This window comes from Dermacentor andersoni, chromosome 8 (genome assembly GCF_023375885.2).
Source record: "Dermacentor andersoni chromosome 8, qqDerAnde1_hic_scaffold, whole genome shotgun sequence".
NCBI lineage: Eukaryota > Metazoa > Arthropoda > Arachnida > Ixodida > Ixodidae > Dermacentor > Dermacentor andersoni.
Window position 1 is genome coordinate 14,177,618 of NC_092821.1, and position 23,889 is coordinate 14,201,506.

Below are 23,889 nucleotides of genomic sequence, written 5' to 3' on the forward strand. Positions count from 1 at the left end.
GTGTTAACAGAACTTTCCCCGTCGCAAACCCGATCCTAACGTTCAATGCATCGAGAATAGTTTGTACAAAATTTATTGAGGAGTATGAAATCAAGGCCAACGTGTATCGAAAAATATACTAGGCTGAGAAATGAACACCGTTTGGTAACGTCTTATTGGTGATTCATACGCTCTCTAAATGTTTGTACCGCGAGCACATGAAACCGGGTTACAGGATAAGGAATTCTTGCTTCTAGACACAAAATATTATGTGCTACAAATTTAGGCAGCCCTAAACAAAGTCTCAATGCCTGCTTTTCTAAAAAAATGGGGCGAATCTTATAGGCAGGCGCCCGAATTCATCCGAATTCCAAGACAGCGTGCACATATATACGGTATATTGATAACAAGGTGGCTCGGCGCATCCCTGATCGATTGTTGCTTAGTCTACGCAACAAACCCACCGCTTGAACGCCCTCAGCTGCAATATAACATATGTGCGCACCTCATGAAAAAGAGATGGCATGTAAATGCCAAGATACTTAAAATGCTCTACTTGTGAAATGAAATCGAGCTGGTACGACAGAGATATATATACTGGGCCCTCAGAGGAAATACGAGCAGGGAGCAATTGTTCACATATAGAGCCAGATGAATGGAATTTAGCCAAGCGTCTCGAAAACATAGATACTGTTGCAAGTTTTGGTAAAGTGTTTGAATATTCATTGCCGATGAGAAGAATGAGATGTTATACACATAAGTGTACATGCTCTCTTGCGATGGAATGGAGTTTAGTACAGTAATAAATAAAACCGGAGATTGCACTGACCCCTACGGACCTTCTTTTGCCTGTGTATGTCTGCTCAATGAGAAGCCGTTTTGGAAGCAATAAAACTCCCTGCCACTTAAAAATTATGTAAGCTATGTTTGGAAATATTTGGGGAACTTCGTGCAGCCGGCTTACCAATATATCAAGTGTAACGAATGCCGCATACTGACCTTGGCGCCGTGCAAGTTGTATACCACTTTCCAGATCAATATGCGCCTGCCACAAGGAGCACCCAGGCCTGAATCCCATTTGACATGGACTAAGAAACGTTCTCATAATAATACTATTCATAACGCGTGCATGTGAGGCTCTTTATATCAACTTTACAAAGTTTGCTGAAAGGGCAATTAGTCTAATGTTGTCGGTAGTGTATTCCTCTCCCAGTTTTTTCGGTAACGGTATATTCTTTACAATAATCCATTCTGGTGGAATCGAAGCTCTTCTGACAGAATACTTTATTATGTTTGCTAGATTGTCTTGTGACCCTTTATATGAAATTTTTAACATCGCCGAAGTGACTTCATCAGGGCATGGCGCTGCAGTCGGAATTTTCTGTAAGACATATGGCCATTCATCCATAGATAGGCGGGCGAGCTGTCGGGCTTCTTCGGCGCGCTGGAGATAGCTAGCGACGTCAACATTCTCTTCGTCAGTGACGTGGGGCAGCATGGCGTCGAGCGTCGTCGTCGGGTTCCTGCCGTAAACAAGCTTAAACGGCGTGATCTGTGTTGTTTCTTGCACTGCCGTGTTGTAAGCGAAGGTTACATACGGCAGGACCGCGTCCCACGCCTTGTGCTCGACGTCGACGTACATTGCTAGCATGTCGGCGAGGGTCTTGTTCAGGCGTTCCGTGAGACCATTCGTCTGCGGATGGTAGGCAGTTGTCCTCCTGTGGCTTGTCTGGCTGTACTGCAGAATGGCTTGGACGAGCTCTGCTGTAAAAAACGTTCCTCTGTCGGTGATGAGGACTTCTGGGGCACCATGTCGCAGCAGGATGTTCTCGACGAAAAATTTCGCCACTTCGGCTGCGCTGCCTTTTGGTAGAGCTTTAGTTTCAGCAACATTTTATCTTTGATTTTGATACAGCACGTTTAAATGTAGCCGCAACAATTTTAAGGTCTGACCAATTTTTCGGCCATTGGTTATGTGACAATTTCTTCCAGGCGCATTTTCTTCTTTCATAACCCCGCGAGCAGTAATCATTCCACCAGCGCGAAGAGAATTTACCATGAACTGAGTGAACCTGAAATTCAGATTTTCTACGGGAGTCCTCCATGAGTGAACAACTGCTTAATGCTTAGAATTCGCTTCAGATAGGGTAGCCGATGATGATCGCCAATTACTTTGGAATTTACTGTAATTTATATATGTTCGCGCATGAGACACTAAGAATGTATCCGGGCACATAATGTAAAAAATCTCCGGAATCTGGTCACTATTTGTGTCATAGTCAACAGTGGATCAAGAGGATGCGCAAAGATATGAAGCCGAGAAAGTGAAATCTAGAGACGTAGCTAAATCTCTAACAAAAGTAGGATGACCTGAATTTTCACATACGAGTTAATTGTCGTGACACCAACGCTACAGTGGAGTACTGCGCGGATATCTTTAAGTGCCTTGTCATATGATAGGAGCTGAAATCACTCGCAATATGACATCATTTTGGGTAATAGAAACTACACTATCTAGAGGCTGCAGGCCGTGAACCACTGAATGACCGTATACATTGGCGATGAAAAATGACCGACATAAACGTAGATTGAAAGCTATTGCTAGAATATCGCCTTCAGTGGAAAAAAGTTTCAGTGGTATTTTTTTTTTTTGTGGAAAATTCTGGTTGACAGGTGGTTGACAGGTTCTGACAGGTGCCGCCTGATCAACCGTACCGCTGGACAAACCAGTACAGTCAACGCCAAAATATGGCCACGTGGTAGTGACGCAAAGAACACAGTAGAAAAAACTGTAAATGGCAAAACTAACACTTAATTGGGTGAACCTGGGTACAGAAGAACAGGCTACACTCAAAGCACGATTATAACAGCGAAAACAGCCGGTGATCGTCGAAAATTTGATCTGCTGGTGAAGCCCATCGACGTTTATAGAGCCATCGCCGTTTCAAGAGTAATTGCTGGTGCCCGCGTACGTCCCAGAAAGTACTACAGAATTCGCTTCGCGCATACAATAAGAATACCCAAGCTTCGATGACAACGGACAGAACCTTCGATAACATTCCAGTAAGTTCCAATGATGTAGGCGCGCTTTGCGCTGAGCGATAGCATTTAACATTTGTTAGCCGGAGATAGGCGGTCGCCCAAGAACGATAAAGTACCCATGTCAACGCCCCCTCACAAAAAGCGTCGTCCCTATGGTACAAAGATAGCTAGCTGGAGAGCGAAAAACAAAAGCACACTTTATTATTCAAGAAATTCAGTGCACTTCCACTCTGTGAAAAAGATGACCAGCGAAGGTGGACCCCTGAATGGCACACTGCAGCTCCGTCGCGGTTCGCCCCGACACTGCACTAGCATCGGAATCGACGCATGCACACGATCTTGGGGAAACTAGCCCTTAATAGCTTCGCTGTTAAATTGTTTACGTCGTTGTGCTAATTATTCTTATAATTATTATTTAAATAATCAATTAAATCATTTGTTGTCATATAATGACGACGACAAACGCGAGAGCGCTGGCACGAGAGCGTTCGCGCGGTAGTGCCGAGGGGCGCGAACGAGCCAGCTGTGGAAGAAGACGCCGCTGGAGCCAACCCGGTTGATAGTTTCGCGTTAACTCACGGACGCGATCCTGGGAAAAGTAGACTTTAACACTTTCGCTGTATAAAAGTAACAAAACAACATAGAAACTAAGTTCAAAGCAACAAGTCCAAACTTCAGCCATGCGATCTCCTAAAGATCATTTGCGCTGGTAGAACGGCTTCAGTTGCACAAAATGGACTATTTCAGGTCGTGAGCGGCGCCGCTGTGACTGCCAAATGCCGTCTGGCACGACTTCATTGTCCAGTGCACCAATACCTCGGCTGATTATGTAGGGTCCGAAATAGCGGCGTAAGAGATTCTAAGTCGTCGTCGGCGTGTTGGGGTCCCAACCCAAAGGCGGTCGCCGGGCTGGTACTCGATATAACGTCATCGAAGATTGTAGTCTCAGCTGTCTGCCCTCTGCTGGTGCGTGATACACAGGCGGGCGAGCTGTCGGACTTTTTGGACGCGCTGGAAATTGGGGGCCACGTCGAGATTCTCTTCGTCGGGAAGTGCAGTAGCATGGCGTCGATAGTCGTCGTAGGGTTCCTGCCGCAAAGCAGCTTGAACAGCGTGATTTTTGTTGTTTCTTTCACCATCGTGTTGTAATCGAAGGTTACGTACGACAGGATGGCACCCCACGTCTTGTGCTTGGCGTAGACGTACATAGCAAGTATATCGGTCAAAGTCTTGTTCAACCTCTCCTAAGGACCATTCTTCTGCGGGCGGTAGGTGGTGGTCTTCCTGTGGATTGTCTGGCTCAATTGCAAAATGGCTTCAGTCAGCTATGCAGTGAAAGCTGTTCCTTTGTCGGTGATCAGGACTTCTACGGGACAATGGCGCAGCAGGATGTTATCGTCGAAAATTTTGGCTGTTTCTGCTGCACTGCCTATAGGCAGAGCTTTAGTTTCGCTGTAGTGGGTAAAGTAGTCGGTAGCTACGACAATCTACCTATTTTCAGATGCTGACGTCGGAAAAGGTCACAACAAATCCATACCGATCTGCTGAAACCATCGGCAATGAGGCTCAGTGGGGTGTAGTAATCTTGCTGGCCTTCTCCGTGGTGTATTGCGCCGTTCAGCGTCTCGGCAGGTCTTGACGTAATGGCCGACGTCGGCGGTGAGGCGCGGCGAGTAATAGCTCTCCTCTATCCGCGACAGCGTCTGGGAGAATCCTAAGTGCCCAGCAGTGGCATCGCCATATAGCAGTTGCAATACTTCTGGACGCAGTGCTAAGCGAACAACAAGAAGATAATTGCCGCGGACTGGTGGGAAGTTCTTTAAGAGGACGTCGTCTTGCGGGGAAAGCAAAGGCAATACTCCCCTAAATGCCCTAGGGACAACACCGATGTTGCCTGCTAAATACTTCACGAGGCTTTTTTCTCCGGCTCTGCTCGTTGCAGTTCAGGGAAGGCTACCGCGCTTATAGTGTTACACAAGGGTGGCGATAAAAACGATTTAACTAACTATCCACCAATATCCGTCTTGCCAATTTTTTCAAAACCTCTCGAAAAATTAATTCACAGCCGCATTACGTCCTTTACAACTAAGCATAAATTAATAACAAACATGTGATTCGGATTTACGAGAGGTCAATCTACTGAAACTGCCCTTCTAACACAAAAGGAAATTATATTAGATTCTTTCGAACGTCAGCTATGTACATTGGGTATTTTTGTCGACTACTCAAAGGCGTTCGACTGCATTAATCATGCTACCCTACTAAAAAAAATTTAACTATTATGGTTTCCGAGGCGTTTTTTTGAAGTGAATAAAATCATATCTCCAACACCGCATGCAACACGTAGTTATAAACAGTTACGCGTCCGAATTGAAACCACTTATCGCAGGAGTACCACAGGGCAGCATTTTGGGCCCCTTGTTTTTTTGCATCTATATTAATGATCTAGTGACTATCGACAAAGACGTAAAATTTATTGCATATGCAGACGACATTACAATTCTTGTAACCAAAAAAAATGCTGAAGGTCTCATAACTAAAGCCAACGAGGTGCTGTCAAAATTATCATCTTGGAGTATCGCGAACTCGTTAACAATAAATGTTAATAAAACAAAGGCTGTACTTTTTAGGCCGAAAAATCGAAATATTGACACTAGTACCGTTTTACAGCTTAACCACTCCGTTTTGCCAATTGTCCCTTCTATTAAGTGTCTTGGAGTTATATTTGAGCAACATTTGTCGTGGAATGCTCACGTGGAAATGATAATTGGTAAGCTCTGTCGAGTGACTGGAATACTATTCAAGTTGCGTTTTTTTCTTCCAGAAAGTATTAAACTTCTTTTGTACAAATCACTGTTATTACCACATATAAACTATTTCCATCTCGTCTGGGGCACTACAACGCTGTCTAATATCAATGTACTGCATAGAATACAGAAAAAAGCTGTACGTTGTATACTCGATGTCCCTTACTTAACACATACTAGTCCTCTATTTGAAAAGCTCAATTTGCTGTCAATGCCTAACATTTATGAAAATATGTTACTACGAAATTATATGACTAGTATTAAAAGAAACAAGGACACCCTAAAACGTATTTCCAACTTAATAGCAAAACATAAGGTGGTTAGTACAAGGAGTTCTAAAACAGGGGAACTACCAAGGCCTAGAACAAATTATACTTATCAAATGTTACGTTTTCGACTACCCTACCATTTAAACAAGGCAAACATAAAGTAATGTTTATTTCTGTGCTGGATAAACATATATCTAGATGCGAATATGTACATAGACGTACGAATGTTCTTTGAACAGGTTCAATTCTTGTATAAACATTTTTTTGTATTGTGCGTATCTAATCCTTCTGTATATGTTACTGTATGAAATATTTTTATATATAGTGTCGTAATAGCGATGTACATTGTGCGGCATTTGTTTTATCATCTATTGTGTATGTTGTGATGCATTTCATGACTAGCCGTATTTATGAGAATTACTCATCACGTAAGCTTTACTCTTTTTGTGTTTTTTTTCTTATACTTGCTCATAGTTATCATGATTAATGTTTCGCGGTTATTAGTGTAGAAATCCTATTTTTCCACTTATTATTGTATTTAACCGTGCTAATCCTTTGTTGCATTTGTTGCTGCCTGTAAAACGGGGCCATGGACCACGTCAAGCCTTGCTGGCTTTTTGTCCACGGTCCTCAGCATCAGTTGTATGTTGAAATAAACTTGATTTGATTTGATTGTTCCTAGGAAGGTGCCGTCATTCTTCTCACCTTGCGGCGTCGGGTCAATGGGGGCGCATCATAGGCAGTCGGCATCAGAGTGCCTCCCTCCGGATTTGTAGACAATAATATGTCAAATTTCTGGGTTTGGGACACGATCATACGAGGCGTCCTGAAGGGTCCTTAAACATGCCAGTCAACACATTGCATGGTTGTCGCTTACGACTTTAAAGGGTGGAATTTCGTGGTAGCCCAATTGATGGCCAGGCATTCGCTTTCTATCGTGGAATAATTGGTTTCCGCTTTCGACAACGACCGGCTAGCTTAAGCAATGACCCTTTCAAACCCGTCTTTGCTTTGAAATAGGACGGCGCCGAGGCCTAGGCTAATTGCGTCGCTTTGGATTTAGGTGTACACACCTTCGGTGAAGTGGGCAAGCACTGGTAGTGACAGCAGGTGCTGTTAAAGCTCTTGGAAGGCTTTGGCTTTCGGCGCTTGCCACCTCAAGTCGACTTCTGATCTCGTGAGAGACGGTAATGGCTCGGCGATGCGCGAAAAGTTCTTGACGAAGCGTCTGTAATAAGTACAGAAGCCAAGAAATCTGCGCGCTCTCTTCTTGTCGGTGGGCTGTGGGAAGTTGGCGATGGCACATGTCTTCTGCAGATCAGGGCGGGCTCCAGATTTGCTGATGATGTGGCCCAAGAACAGAAACTCGTCGTAAACAAAGTGACACTTTTCCGGCTTCAAAGTGAGCCCTGTTGACTTGATGACCTCTAGTACTGTCCCAAGGCGCCTAAGATGTTCTTCCAAATTCCCCGGGAAGATGATAATATCATCTAATTAGACGAGACAGTTCTGCCACTTAAATCACGCTCTGCAGCGTCGCAGGCGCCGAGCAGAGTCCGAATAGCGTGACCTTTAACTCATCGAAGCTATCTGGAGCATGAAGGCGGCCTTTACCCGATCCCTCTCGTCGACCTCTATTTGCCAGTAGCGAGTCTTCAGATCCATCATCGAGAAGCATTTAGCTTTGCAGAGCCCATCCAATGCGCCATCTATCCTTGGGAGGGGGGTACACGTCCTTCGTGATCTTGTTCAGTCGACGATAATAGACGCAGAAACGTACGGTTCCGACCTTATTCTTTACCAAGAATACGGGAAATGCCCACGGGCTCTTCGCTGGCTGGGTGATGTCAAGGAGCATTTAATCAAGTTGTTGCCCTATCGCTTCACGTTCTCGCGTCGAAACTCGGTGAGGGCTCTGGGGAAGTTGTCGAACGCACTTTTCGTTTATTATGCTATACTTTGCAACGAGTGTTGGTCGAATCGTCGATGACGTCGAAAAGTAGTCTTTGTATCGTTGAAGAAAGTGTTTGAGCTTTTCCTGCTTACTCATGGGTAGACTTGGATTTATCCCGTACTATCGTTCGTTAACTATAGTCGTCCGGGTAGATGCGCGACTCAAGTTTTATTATTTATTTATTTATTTATTTATTGTTACCTCAAATACCCCATATGGGGTTTCACATGAGGGGTGGGCATATTTAGATCATATTTTCAATGAATGCCTTGAACGATGAATGACTGGAGTGGTGCACCGCTTCAGCAGGTAGGTGATTCCAGTCTTTCGTTGTTTAAACGAAGAAAGAGTTAAGATGAGCGGAGGTGCGAGCTGGAGGAGTTGCCAGACTCGAAACTCGGAAGGTGCCAGACTCAGGACTCCTACACTCGAGGTTGGCGACTTCAGCAAGGTAAAATATGACCTTATTTAGTTTTGTCTTGTCCTCCAACTTATTGCGAGTTTGCACGTTCATAGGAGGACAGACAATCAGCACCTCATATTCTGCGGTCCCGCTGAAGATCACCGGTCACCCTGACAGAGAACCGATGCGCAAGTGACAGGGGCAGCTATGGGTTAAATAAGCCCACAGACGCATTGCTGGTTTCCAAGGTTTCCTCGATGTATGCGATCGTCGTGCCCCTGTGGATGTGTTCTCGCTGAAGTTGGTGAGCATCACTTCCGTTTGCTCTCCGTGCAGTCGAGCGATCCCTCGTGCGACACCAATTTCATGGTCTAGCAATAGACGTTGGTCACCCTCCATGACACCTTCTATGTCGGCTCGCGTTCCGGTGCCGACAGAAAAGACAATGCGTCAGTGAGGCGCGATGCTCACTTGATTTAGAGCACACTCAAGGCACTGCGACTTCGAGCGCTCTCCGGTAGTTTCGCTTGACCTTGGGATAGCGATATCGACTTCTACTTTAGGCCTTGGTCGCGTCAATCACGGTGCACGAGTGTTTGAGCTCCACGGTTACTGAATTAAAAAGTGATAATTTGTCGAGCAGCAGTGAAGAGCCCGAGCCTTTTACAATCGTAGCACGGGTCGTCCTCGTCATCTTCGAGCTGCTACCTAAAACGTGAGGCGTTTCTGCTTCATTATACAGCAAAAATTATTTTTTCTCCAAAAGATATTGCCGCTGATATTTGTATAGCCGGTGGCGACGACTAACTGCCACTGAAATGCCCCGCGAGGGACTCGCTCCGACGCGTTGCTGCTTTAGGGCCGCCAATGTGCACGTCTGTTATGCGCTGCGCCACAGAACTGCTGTCGGCTTTGCAGCGTAACATATATTTACGGACAACACTCGTGGCCAAAATTTTACGGCTCCTCAGGCGGCCGTGCCGCCAAGAAATATTTGCTGCTGTCATGGATGTGCAGCATAAATGAGTTAGCTGTATAGTTTCATTTACGTGATTCTGGACTTTTTCGCGTTGCATTAGGTATTTCTATTTGCAGAAATATCTCACACCATTCTAACAGCATCTTCCCCCCAGTGAACACGTCTCTATTGTAGCAGTTAACGTTGACACATTTCCGAGCAATCTTGATGACTGCGTATATTGGTTACAATCCAATAAATTATTTTGGAAGGATTGGGGGAGGGCGTGTTTTATGTATCATATTCGGTGGTCATTAGTTGTTACTGCACAAAACCCAATTTTATTTATTTTTATATTTGAATGTCCAATTCATTTACATGTATCCAGGTTTCCGTCCTAATAATATCACATTTCGCTAGGTTTGTTGTTTTCGTCTTTAATTCTAAATTGTCGAATAGTGAGAAATCAACATTTCGCCCTTAAGGGTCCTATGTACAACGAAAGCCAGGGAAACTGCTCTAATTAGACGCACGAGAGTAAAATCAGCTCTACTGCAGGTATTATCCTCCTGCACTGCAGCGTACACGAAGATGAGCAAAACGAGAACAAGGTGAAAGCCGGAGCCAATGTTTCGACAACTGGACTTGTCTTCTTCAAGGCGACGTATGCTTTCCTCGCCACAGTATATATAGGTGGGGCTCTTCTAAAGGGTAGAAGGTGTAAGGAGGGTGGGTGCGGCAACGAGGGAACGTGTGTTAGCGCGTCGAAATTGAGAACAAACGAATGCTGTGCTCAAGGCCAAAGCCAGCCCCCCCCCCCCCCCCCCCCCCCCCCCCCGTCTGTCAACCACGTGTTAACGCACGCGTGTCAACGGCGTCTGACACGCCGGCTGAAAAAAAAAGGGAGGAAAGGAAAAGAAAAAAAAAGAAAAAAGGATACGCGAAGAAACCACACTAAGTGTTGTTGCCTATAGCTTGAAATTTAGCATAGAGAATAGGTTCTAAATATCCCTTTGAAACGTTTATGCCTATTGGTTGCAATGTCTTGAACTTATGCATAAGGTATGATTCTCTGTATTTTCTTTCTCGTTCAGAACGGAAATTTGACTTTAAGATGCAGAGTTTAAGTTCATCAAAGTTATGACCTAGTTGGTTGAAATGCTCGGCGACGGCTTTGGGAAGCTTTTTACCTGTGTCCGCGCGATGTCCGTTTAATCTGATTGATTGTCCTGTTTCACCGCTATATTGTTTCTTACAGAAGGAACATTCAAGCATATAAATCACATCTGAACTTGCACAAGGGAACCTAGATTTCTCTTCATGTCTATAACTATTTCCGGTCCTTTTAATTTTAATGTCACTTTGAAGGCGCCTGCAGGTTTTGCACCTGGGGCGACAACATGCTTTCATTACGGGGGAATGCTGTTGGCTGACTTTTGCGTGCACAAACATGTCTTTAGAGTTCTTGTTTCGGCGATAGGTAACCCTAGGTACGCTCGTTACTAGATAATATTGGGTGGTGTTTTCGTAGGTTGTATTTATGTTTGGGAGTGCATTACAATATTTTGTTATCAAGGACGGCGGTCTGTCAGATTCTAGTGCGGGCTCTTTCTTCGCCAGTTCCGACTGTCTCTCCAATCTTGACGTGGCATCCTAAGCTCTATCGAGAGGAACTTTGGGATAGTTCGTTTCTGCTAGCGTTGCTTTAAGGTCATTTAGGTGGTGGATATAATCGTGGTCTTCGCTGCAGATTCTTCTTATAGGTTTCGCTTGTCCGACAAAAATTCCTTGCTTGCAATGTCGCCGGTGATGACTGTTGTAGTCTAAATATTGCTGGCTATCGTAGGTTTCCGGTAAAGTGTCGTTCTCAGTTTTTCGTTTTCTATGTAGACCGTCGTGTCCAGCAAGTTGATCCGACTAGGAGAGTCGTGAGCATTAAATTTATTACTCGTCTGAAAGCGATTGAAATGGCTAATTAAGTCGGTTAAGGTGCTTGCGCCACGTTCCCATATTATAGATATGTCGTCAATGTAACCAAGATAGGTGTGGGGTTTTCGAGGGTAGGATTTCAACAGGTCTGCTTCCAGCTGTCAATGAACATGTTCGCATACGTGGGAGCGAATGGCGTACCCATGCTAATGCCGAAAATTTGCAGGTAGAGAATATAATCGAATTCGAAATAGTTGAGCGTGAGAACTAACCTAGGGAGCGATAAGTAAACTTCCGGAGCGTGCGCTTGGGGATTGATTGCGACGGATCTAGAAACGGCTTTAATTCCTTCTCTCATGGGAATGTTGCTGTAAAGGGCAGAAACACCCAAAGTGACTAGAATAGCGTGGTCGGAAACGATTTGGTTGGCCTTGCCGCCGTCGATAATTCGGAGGAAGTGCGGCGTGTCCTGAACGAAATATGGGTGGGTGGTGGATGTTTGACAGGTGGTGATTTAAGAATTTAGATAGTGACTCAGTAGGTGTGTTGTTATTAGACACAATATGCCGACCTGGGGATTTCTGCTGTAAATATTTCTTCGAGCGGAACTTTATGTATTTTAGGAAGAAGAAAGAAGCGGCCTGCTATTTTGTTCATGGGCATCATGAAGCGATGTTCAGATTGCGTGATTAGTTCGCTGGACAGGATCTCCTCGATTGTGTTTATCACAATATTGCTGCAATATGAAGTTGGGTTACAGTCGAGTTTTCTGTAATGGGTGTGGTTGCTCAGTTGTTTAGAGGCCTCATTCTTGTACTTTTCTATAGGCCAGATTACGATACTGCCGCCTTTGTCTGCTGGTTTTATTATAATATCATTCCTTTTCGCAAGTTCTTTGAGAATTTCGTGTTGAGCGGGGGTCAAATTTTTGCCTTTCCGGCAATGCCCCGCTTACTCTAGAATTTCCTTTGATATCAGCTGTTAACACAATACTGATAATACCAACAGACCAAACGGAGAAATCACCCTGACAACAGTACTTCCCAGGATCGCAAACACAGGCCACTTAATCAACAATCAGCGACACTCCTAGCTCACGCACTAGGGACACGTAAGCGCAAGGATTTTCTTCTTGACATTGGAAACCAACACGAAAACGTCGATTTCATTCACCCGGCTGAAATACACCACGACCCCGACATTCTGCTCACTGAGGACGGACTACACCCCAATTTTTTTTGGCGTCAAGGTAATGGCTAACAACATCAAGTACAGGCTCAGCAACTCTTTTAAATCGACGCAACCAACAACACCAATAAATCCTGCCTCCCAGTTAGCTTCAACACAGAAACAGACGCCTGCAATTTTCAACGCCAACTCGCACGCACGTTCCACCAAAGCTAGAGCTCAAGAAGCATCTACACAGACGGTGGACGCGGAAACAACACAACCCTTACAACACCTGCTCATACGGAAGCCCACAACCACCCGCGAAGCCTTCACGCAAGCAGCTACATACACTAATAAGCAAACCCATACGCATACAGATACACATACAGACATCGGTGCAGGCCTCGACAAGAAAATTAAGCGTAAAAAGACACCACCTGAATATTTCTCGCCCGGGAGGTATGCCCGAGCCAAACAGAGATGACTACCACGCACTAGGGATAGCACACGCAACAGCAAATCTCGCCCTTTCCTCCAATCCCACAAACTCGTCGCCAAACAACTTACAGATTTCACCTAAAAACTTACACTAACTGCATTAAACAGAAGAAAATCCCAAAAGGTCTCAGAATTAAGGTTACATGCGCCCTCGGGTCTTTACTCTCCAGGCTATTATTAAAGTGGAATGCTGTCCTAGAAAATGCATCAATCTCCCTTATTGACATTCTCGAAGAACACTGCCAGGAACAGCTCATGATAATTGCTGATCAACTCGACAGCATAAAGTTATCTTAACCGGAAAGACGAGAACTTAAACAATTCGACCAAACCAAAGGGGGAAAATTACTAGATCTATACCAGCGCAAAGATATTAGAGCTGCAGATCCACCCAAAGAAACTAGTGTAACCCCTGCAGCACGTAGCTCCACCAACAGTCCTACAGGCGAGCATACAGAGCACTGCAGCAATGTAGTAGACATATCCCAGGGTCTAAGCGCCGAAGAAGTTGATCTCCTGAAACGTGGTCTAACGTTCTGTCCCAAGAACAACGCAGTAAACGAATACGAACTCCACAAAGATATAACAGAGTTTTCACGACGCATGCGCATCAAGGAGTACTTTTTCGATAGACCAGATGTAGGAAAACAAAATCGAGACTCTCTTAGACCATCTAGCGCGTGGAAACCGGAAACCCAACTGTGCCCTGATCTGGATTTATACATAAAGCTGATATCAAAGGAAATCTTAGAGTCAGCGCGGCATTGCCAAAAACGCAAAAACTTGACCCCCGCTCAACACCAAATCCTTAAAGAACTTGCGAAAAGGAATGATATTATAATAAAACCAGCAGACAAAGGCCGCAGTATCGCAATCTGGCCTATAGAAAGGTACAAGAATGAGGCCTCTAAACAACTGAGCAACCACACCCATTACACAAAACTCGACTGTAACCCAACTTTAAGTTACAGCAGTATCGTGATAAACACAATCGCGGAGCTCCTGTCCAGGGAACTAATCACGCAATCTGAATATCGCTTCATGATGCCCAAGAACAAAAAAGCAGGCCGCTTTTTCTTCTTCCAAAAATACATAAAGATCCGGTCGAAGGTATATTTACAGCAGAAATCCCAGGTCGGCCTTTTGTGTCTAATAACAACACACCTACTGAGTCACTATCTAAATTCTTAAATCACCACCTGTCAAACATATCCACCACCCTCCCATCTTTCATTCAAGACACGCCGCACTTCCTTCGAATTATCGACGGCATCAACGCAAACCAAATCCTTTCCGGCCACGCTATTCTAGTCACTTTGGATATTTCTGCCCTTTACACCAACATTCCCATGAGTGACGGTATTGAAGCCGTTTTAGATCCCTCGCAATCAATCCACAAGCGCACGCTCCTGAAATTTACTTAACGCTCCCTAGGTTAGTTCTCACGCTCAACTATTTCGAATTCGATTCTATTCTCTACCTGCAAACTTTCGGCATTAGCATGGGTACGCCATTCGCTCCCACGTATGCGAACATTTTTATTGACAGCTGGAAGCAGACCTGTTGAAATCCTACCCTCGAAAACCCCACACCTATCTTGGTTACATTGACGACATTTCTATCATATGGGAACATGGCGCAAGCACCTTAACCGACTTAATTAACCATTTCAATCGCTTTCAGACGAGTAATAAATTTCATGCTCACCACTCTCCTAGTCGGATCAACTTCCTGGACACGACGGTCGACATAGAAAACGGAAAACTGAGAACGACACTTTACCGGAAACCTACGGATAGCCAGCAATATTTAGGCTACAACAGTCATCACCGGCGACATTGCAAGCAAGGAATTTTTGTCGGACAAGCGAAACGAATAAGAAGAATCTGCAGCGAAGACCACGATTATATCCACCACCTAAATGACCTTAAAGCAACGCTAGCAGAAAGGAACTATCCCAAAGTTCCTCTCGATAGTGCTTATGATGCCACGTCAAGATTGGAGAGACAGTCGGAACTGGCGAAGAAACAGCTCGCACTAGAATCTGACAGACCGCCGTCCTTTATAACAAAATATTCTAATGCACTCCCAAACATAAACACAACCTACGAAAACACCACCCAATATTATCTAGTAACGTGTCTCTGAGAAAAGTGTTCCCGGATGTACCTAGGGTTACCTATCGCCGAAACAAGAACTCTAAAGACATGTTTGTGCACGCAAAAGTCAGCCAACAGCATTCCCCTGTAATAAAAGCATGTTGTCGCCCCAGGTGCAAAACCTACAGGCGCCTTCAAAGTGACATTAAAATGAAAAGCACCGCGAACATTTATACACATGACGTCAAATCTAGCTTCACTTATACAAGTTCGGATGTGATTTATATGCTTGAATGTTCTTTCTGTAAGAAACAATATATCGGTGAAACAGGACAATCAATGAACGTCAGATTAAACGGACATCGCGCGGACACAGCTAAAAATCTTCCCAAAGGCGTCGCCGAGCATTTCAACCAACCAGCTCATAACTTTGATGAACTTAACCTCTACATCTTGCGGTAAAATTTCCGTTCTGAACGAGAAAGAAAATACAGAGAATCATGCCTTATCCATAAGTTCAAGACATTGCAAACAATAGGCATAAACGTTGCAAAGGGAGCTTTAGAACCTATTCTCTATGCTAAATTTCAAGCTATAGGCAACAACACTTGGTTTGGTTTCTTGGCGTATCCTTTTTCACCCTTTTTTTCTTTTCCTTTCCTCCCTTTTTTTTTCAGCCGTAGTGTCAGACGCAGTTGACACGCGTGCGCTGATACGTGCTTGACAGACGGGGGGCGGGGGTGGCCCTGGCCTTGGCCTTGTGCACAGCATTCCTTTATTCTCAATTTCGACACGCTAACACACCTTCACTCGTTGCCGCACCCACGCGCCTTACACCCTCTGCCCTTTAAACGTACCCCACCTATATATACTGTGGCGAGGAAAGCATACGTCGCCTTAAAGACGACAAGTCCACTTGTCTGAACATTGCCTCCGGCTTTCACCTTGTTCTCGTTTTGCTCATCGTCTTGAATTTCCTCCTCCCGCATTCCCCGTGTTTTTCCTATAATGCTACAACTCACTCTGTAAATAGTAGAGCACATTTAGCCCAGATCTGGGAAAATGAAGTTATTTTAGAAAAACCGTTGTGTTTTCGCGGATAGATAAACCTTGAGCACTTTTTAAACCAGCCCGGAATACATGGAGCGAATACTTGGGCCGCGAACGCCCGACGCCCGGTGTCCAAAAATTTGACGGCCGCCGCCGACCTGCCTGTCCAAATATTTTCGTCGGGCCGCCGGAAGCGTCGAGCGCGCCGCTGCGGACGACAGCCAATCGGGAAGCGCCAGTTCCGGTCGCTAGGTATGCTGGTCTATCGCGCGCGGGCCTTTTCTCGTCTTCTGCAACCACGTTGGTGTCTGCGCTAGTGTTGGTGTATTTTTCAGTTATAAAAGCGGTATATGCCACCTTAAAAAGCGCTTATATTTGTTTCATCATTTACCACAACGCGTATGCTAAGTCTGATAACACTGGCGCCAACACGGCGAACTCGCGGCGGCGTCCGCGCGCTGTGCGCCTCATGTATTGCTATGCAGCGCATCTTCGACGTCTTGCCGCCGCGCCCCTGTTCGCCGCGCCGAGTTCGCCGTGACAATTCGCTCCATGTAGCCCGCGCTTTAGAGTGCATGGTTTATGTCAAGTGCGAGTAAACATTTTTTTTTCTTTTTGACGCAATTACTCCTTGGATTTCATTCTTTTGGCAAATGCACTTTGCTGATGAAATGTTAGGTTGGTCGTACGCTTCACAGCGTGCAGAAAACTGTCTTAAGAAAACCTCCATAGTTGATCAGTCCTGAGTTCCTCAGTCATTGCTTGTCCGTATTTACAATGTCAATTAGTATTTGCATAAGCAAATAATGCATCATAATCAGATTTGTTTTACCTGTATATCCCTCTTGAAGTCACCGAAAAATGTTTACTAGAAACATCACCTAAAACAATGTTATCGTCAAGAAGACCAGGCAATACATATACACTGCACAGAATGTTCGGGGCGTTCTAGCTAACAGAATGAGAAAATGTATGGAGGCGGAATCGCGTGACCGATTTTAGCACATGGGTCATATGCGTAATATGCAATGAAGTGTGCAAAATAAATGTCAAAACACATCTCATAACATTTGTATTTGTTCGGTAAAGTAACTTGATTTCCGGCCGATTGAGGTGACCGCCGACAAAGATTTTGTCGGGCTTTTGCATCTCAGTGGAGCCTGATAGACGTTGAACCCCTCACCTGTTGTGTCTGGCGGATGAAAATGCGATCCACCAAAGATATTTTTTTCCATTGCGAATTGCTAATTACCAATTCGCGAAACCGAGCTTTACCGTCCAATATGGGAAGACTCTACCCTAAAAACTTGTTATGCGAATGCCAACAAAAGCAAACACCAGGGCGTCAATCCTACCGAATTCATTGATATCCAGGTGAAAAAAACTTCGAAGTCTAATATTGTTGAATCGAGGCATGACTCGATAGCTAAACCAATCGCAGGTTGAAACCAGGCCATGCTTATCGTCGAGGTTACAATTTATACTATGGTCATTTAGGAGCTGCATTTGAGGGGCACAATTTGAGCGCGAGCTTTATAATTTCAGTGCCGAACCACAGCCCTTGAAGGAGCATCCTAATGAAAACGTTGCCCCTGCAATATAATTTATATTCCTTTCTTTTCATTTTATTACTTGCTGTTGTACAATCGTAAATATGCATTTGTTATGTGCTATAAACCATCAGTTGTTAGTAGCAAAGTGTCTTCATCTCCCTCGTCGAGATTGCCTTGTTTCCGCTAAATATTCCGTAATGGTTATACTCCGCAGATTTCCAAAGCATTGTTGAACAAACTTTATTAATCTGGCTTGTTCTCTGTGGTTTATATATTTTGTAATATTGTCGACCATGTAAAGCGTCCTTACTGGAATGTATTACTGAAAAATTATATCACAAAGCTTTTACACGTTATGCGAGAACACGGTATATGAGAAAGTTTCAAAACACTGAGTGGCGTAGGAGAACTGACACATCTTGTTAACAAATATTTCTAGTTTAAAAAAAAAATTTTCTTACTAATATTGGCGTTTGGTCGCACCGAAAACACTCACATATGAGGTATGGCAACACTTGAAATCTAACAAAAGTTATGCTCCAATTTCTTTCGGGAAAGTCATCTGTAGATGTTATCCTCGCTATTGGCGGCGAGGAGTTACGGAGTCGCCATCTATCGGAAGCGCCGCGTTGGCGTAGTATGAGGGATCACGCGGCGCGCTCCTCATAGGTTTTGCTCTCAGCGCTCACTGAAAACACCACGCGCGAGATCTCCTGGACATTTCTGTAAGTACTTTCAAGACGAGAGAAGTTTTTTACTGTCTAAATAATAATCTTGGGCGAACTGAAAGCGCAGCATCGTTCACAGACGCTATCTGTTTACCGAATACGTACAGTGAACGCCACTGCGTGCGGTCACCGCGATGCAGTCTCCCGAACCGGCTTCTTGCGTGAAAGGTAGGTAAACGCTGAGAGCAAACTATGTGAAATACGTTCTTATAGTGTTTGTATAACTAAATGGAGCGTAATAGAATGAAGCCTCAATGCAGCGATCGCACAGATTCGAGCGACCGACTGCGCGTATTCATGCTTGTCCGCGCACTGTTTCGCTTTCGCCGCGTGCGCGTTTTCGCATCATGCAATGAGCTTTAGGCCACAGAATATGAGCATTTGACATTATACAAGCTACCATTGTTGCGTGGGCGCTATCAGAGCTGTTCAAAAATAAGTTCATAGTAGAGACTTCGACGCCTACGGGGACTGTGATGGGCCGTCGCGACGATTCAATCTTTTTTTTTCTTGTAACTTCTTGGACATTTCAATATTATTTCTCGAGTTGCGCCGCACTGTATGTGTATCGGCGATCTCAGCGTGTGATTTCCCGCTGCTTATTTTTTGGAATCCAGTGCATTAATTCATAACACAAACATGACCATATGCCATGCTTTCTTTTAATGTGCTTCTTACCGCTCCCTTTCCACTCCAATGAACTTGCCAGTATCCATAGCATCGACAAGTTCATAGACCAAACCGTCATGACATTAGTCGGGCAACGGACTCGGGCGAGCGTCTCAGTGAGCGTTTTCCAAACATCGCAGACCCGGCGCCATAGCAGAAATTTTCCTCGCGTCTGTGCTTTCTGCATACCCGAGTTGTAGCCGATGACTGATTGCCGGTTTTATGTTTCGCGAGCCAAGCTTCGCGCAGCCTGTCCTGCGGGTACGTGTGAATAAGGCTGACACCGGGCTCCGTTGCGTACGTCCGGCATTGCGGCAACGAGCAGTAGCCTACCATGTTGAGCGCCTTCAATGGCAGCCACCACCTATTGTAGTGCTTTCAAGCGTTGTAAAGGAGACACTCGAAGCGGGAAAATCTCGCCACTAAATGAGGACCGCAGCGTACGAAGGAATTTAAACTCGTTTTCAGCTCGCTTCGGAGCTCCGGAAGCAGCCGACGTGGCCGCTATGTTCGCGTGATCCCTAAAGCATGTCACGCCGACGGTGGCGCCAGCTTTTCCAGTGGTGGAGCTCGAGGCCAATACTACTCGGTAACCCACTCGTCATCGATAGCTCTAGGGTTGATTGAAGTCAAACATTGGCTTGATTCTATTGGAGATAATTTCATCAATATTTTTAAAGCACCTAAGGCAAGCTAATCTGCCTATGTTTTCTGAATTCCTTAATGTGTCCGTTTTTATCAAATATCACGATTTTGGTACTCTTTCAAGCTTTTTATAAACTTTATGTTTCAAGCATTTGACATACAGCATCCTAAGATTTTAGCATCCGGTATTCCTCCACCTTTGTTAAATCGGCGGTTCCTCTATATTTTCGCCATGTTTTCCAGCGACATGTCGTGCAAAGGCGTTTGAATTTTTCAGCTTAGAGCTTCGGTAGCCTCTTGATCATTATAGTTCCAAGCAAGGTTACATGGCAGTTCAGGGTACAGTACCGTTCAATATAGTATTCTTCTGCTGCCTTTGCTATCTTGAAGAAATCTCGAATGACATTGCCGTGTTTTTCGTTAATTGCGTACTAGATCTTGTTCTCTCCTATGTCGTAATTTTATGTTACTGATTTCATGCTTCCCTATATTCTTACTGCTGCCTCAATTTTTAAAACGTCTGCGACGCAAGATATAAATGGTGTGCAATCAAATGTGGAGAGTACTCAAATAATGACGTATATTTCATGGGTTCATCTTCGAAGCTTTCAAATTTGTGGTTCACGCGGGATTACCTTATATGAAGCTGCTTAACACATTCAGATACGTTTAGTCACCTATGTAGGTGCAAAACCGCCGCTTGACACATGTTTTCCAGAAGCCTAAGCAATACTTTATCGCACTAACATAGGACGCCACTCTAATGTTCGGCCCTGCTGACATAATTTACTTGCCTTTGTATCAACATTAGCACCACTTTACCTCGTACATGAGATGACAGTCATCCTCTAGCATGTATTTACTACTATTCTTATTCGACTGACACTCTTACGCCTAATGTCATAGGAAAGCCATGATCACGCGAGTTTCGTACACGGATCATCCAATGCAATGTCCATAGAATAATTATAATGAATCGACGCTGCCATTTCGAATCAATGTATTCTCGCACGCTCTCTCAAGATTTCTGCGCAATACAAACAGTATGCACTGAACGGCCTACTACATGAATCGAAAGCAGTTTGGTTGAACGTTTCGAATGTCAATATAAAGGAACAGAAATGAAAAATTTTAGGTCGAGCTAGGCTGAAAGATTAGGCTTCTGTAACAGCGAATTTGTCATTCGTAATGAAATTAAAGCTTTTTTAAACTGGGAATTGAAGAAAAAAATCAGAATGGCGCCAGCTCTTGAGGATTATGGTACCTCTCGTATGTGACGCAAGTTTGGGTGATTCACAAATGGCGGCTTTTAATTCCCGCCACCGCAAGCCACGCCACTTTCTCTGTTTACCACCACCGAGGCCGCAAATACTCTTGCCGTCTCGTCTGCATTCGACAAGAGATTATCTGCAGTCGCCAAGCAGTACGCTTGAAATTTAGACCTGAATGAAGAATTTCTGAAAAAAAAAAAGGTTATACATGGGCATACATGGAGTACACGTTAAGATTACGTCAACTCCTCTATTATGCCACAGGCGGTTGAAATGGCTGCGCAGCAATAGGACTTTGGGCTGCAATTCTCTTTGCGACAAAGTTATACAAGGGCACAAAGAATACGATTATAGACGTCTCGGACGATACTCTGTTAATCTAGTTGAACGTATTATTTTCGTTTAGTGTCCCTTTAAGGTTGCTTTAATGTGTTCTGATTATTTTTCTATGGCCACAGCGACTTTGTCTAGCATGCCTGGAGTATTCGACTGCATGAAGAGTGATTTAAGAAGTTGCACTGTGAAAATTGTAAGTGTGCAAAGAATTGCTATTCGGAAACAGTTTTCTTTTGTTAGAAAACCAAGCACGTATTGTTTAATGAAGCAAATTTCACCTTACTTACTAGAGCATACCTGCATGTCTCTGTAATAATTATCTCTCCTGGCAGTGATCATCACATGACCTTGCACACTGTGAGTGAAAAACAAATGTTTCTGTGCTTTAACCTGTTCATGATTTCAGTTGATAACTTATTGCACCAGAATGGAAGACACGCGAAATGAGATAAAGGAAAAGCTTTTGCAGGTTTAAGCCAATCCGACAACTCATATATCAAACAGTGAAATTGTATGACCTGGTTCTCGCAGCTTTCGTCAGAAATGTACTAGGAGTCTCTTTGCTGACTGTTCTTAGTGATGATTCATCACCGAAGCCACCTGCACGTTCTCACCGAAGCCCTCATCATTCTGCCGCTACGGAGCCATCACGCAGGCTCCGTTGCTGGAGGACAGCGCATGCTTTCACCACTGCAGCCGTACTAACTCTTAGCTGACCATCGTCATAGAGTCAATAAACTCCAGGCAAGAAAAAGAATTATGGATTACTGGTCGGAAAAACAACGTAAGAAAACTGCGTATCTATAAAGGAGGTACACGTAAGTAAGGTTTGATTACATAATGATTAAGAATCGCGTTTGAAAGCAAGAATTTGAGACTCTGATGCAAATTGCTTTGCTAGCTGCTTTTGTTTCTTTCGGTTTAATAACAATCACAATACCGCACTCCGTAGCCACACGAAAATTGTTGTGGAAGACAACCCACCAGCTTCGCTGTAAAAGGCATATGGTTGACCACAGAGCCCGAAGTGAGCAGAACGCTAATAACTACACAGCGGCAGTCTTGCAGGCTTCATTCAGGCACAGCTTACCTTCCGCATAACTCTGATTAAGCAATATTGGGTTACCAGCCCATTTTGTTATGTTCCCAGAAGTTCGGTTAATTTCCAGTTCAAGAAATCCGAGGTATTTTCCAAAGCGATAATCTTGAACAATAAGGCAGCGGCCACCCCCGGTGCGGTTATATATGTACGGGTACGCTTCTTCTGGTTTATCTTTTTCAGTAGGTGTGCCTTCAAAGAACAAAAAAAAAGTTATGTTGTTTTCCGTACCCAAACCACGATATGATTATGAAGCACGCCGTAGTTGGGGACTCCGGAAATCTGAACCACCCTGGGTTTTTAGCGTGCACCCAAATATAAGTACACGGGTGTTTTCGCCCCCATCGAAATACGGCCGCCATGGTCGGAAATGGATCCCGTGACCTCATGCTTAGGAGCCCAACACCATAACCACTAAGCAACCACGGTGGGTCAAAATATACACAAAGGCAATATTAACACAACGGTGACGCTGGGACAGAATGCTGAGTTGTCGTTAAAATACAATGCCGCTTATCACTCTACGCGTACGCGTTGAAATACACTTTGCACATACCGTCGCAATCGATGCTTCTCATCATCCTTTCTAATTTGCTAGGGCCAAGGGCAATCTCACATTAATTTATGCGGTGAGTGCAAAACCGACCTTTAGTGTATGACTGTGCTCATGAGTTTACGTAGCATTTCTTAGCATCAAAGCAGCGGGATAATAAACGCATTCGTCAACCGGAGTGCACGTATGTAACAAGAAAATTAACCGCGGTCTGGTCAACGAGGAAACAAGCAGGCGTTCATGTATTTCTTTTTGTTTATTTATTTATTTATTTCATGTACCCTCAGGGCCATTGGCATTGGAGAGGGGAGTGGTTACAGGCATACAAAACAAGAAAAAATAGGAAATGTGATACAAGGAATAGGAGTATTGCAATAAAAGTTAACAAGTGTGTCTACTCATACAATATTAGCTAAGGCGTTCTTTAAAAGCTGGTAATCTTTGATGGTGGCTGTCAGTGCGGGAAGGTGATTCCACTCTGCTGCTGTACGAGGTATAAATGACTGGAAGAAAGCGTTAGTTCTACAAAATGGGACACCGACCTTGTAGGCATGATCTAATCGAGATGATAGGTGACGTGGGGGATGGATTAATTCGCTACGCAGGTGTGGATGATGAAACATCTTATGGAACAGACAGATACGAAACGCTTTGCGACGTGAGGCTAGGGATGGTAGATTAAGGCTTGATTTCATTAAAGATATGCTAGCGGTCCTGTTATAGTTGGAAAGAATGAAGCGAACCGAGTTATTTTGGACCATTTCTAGTGAATATATTAGGTTTTCATGATGAGGGTCCCAGATGGATGCGGCGTACTCTAGTTTCGGACGTATTAATGTTTTGTACAACAGCAGTTTAAGGGAATAATTACTTGACT

The 23,889-nt window shown here is 44.4% G+C and overlaps 1 protein-coding gene across 3 annotated transcripts in view; it reads right to left on the minus strand.

Moving 5' to 3' along the window:
- The window catches only part of LOC126526649 (protein 5NUC-like), a 152,875-nt gene that overhangs the window by 48,171 nt on the left and 80,815 nt on the right, over nt 1-23,889 (minus strand). For 2 of the 3 annotated variants that reach the window (XM_050174515.3, XM_055068329.1), the window contains exon 5: nt 22,451-22,651. The exons of the other annotated variant lie outside the window; for it this stretch is intronic. In XM_050174515.3, the coding sequence (XP_050030472.1) occupies nt 22,451-22,651 (201 nt within the window). The remainder of the gene's footprint in view (nt 1-22,450; nt 22,652-23,889) is intronic. 3 annotated transcript variants of the gene reach the window in all.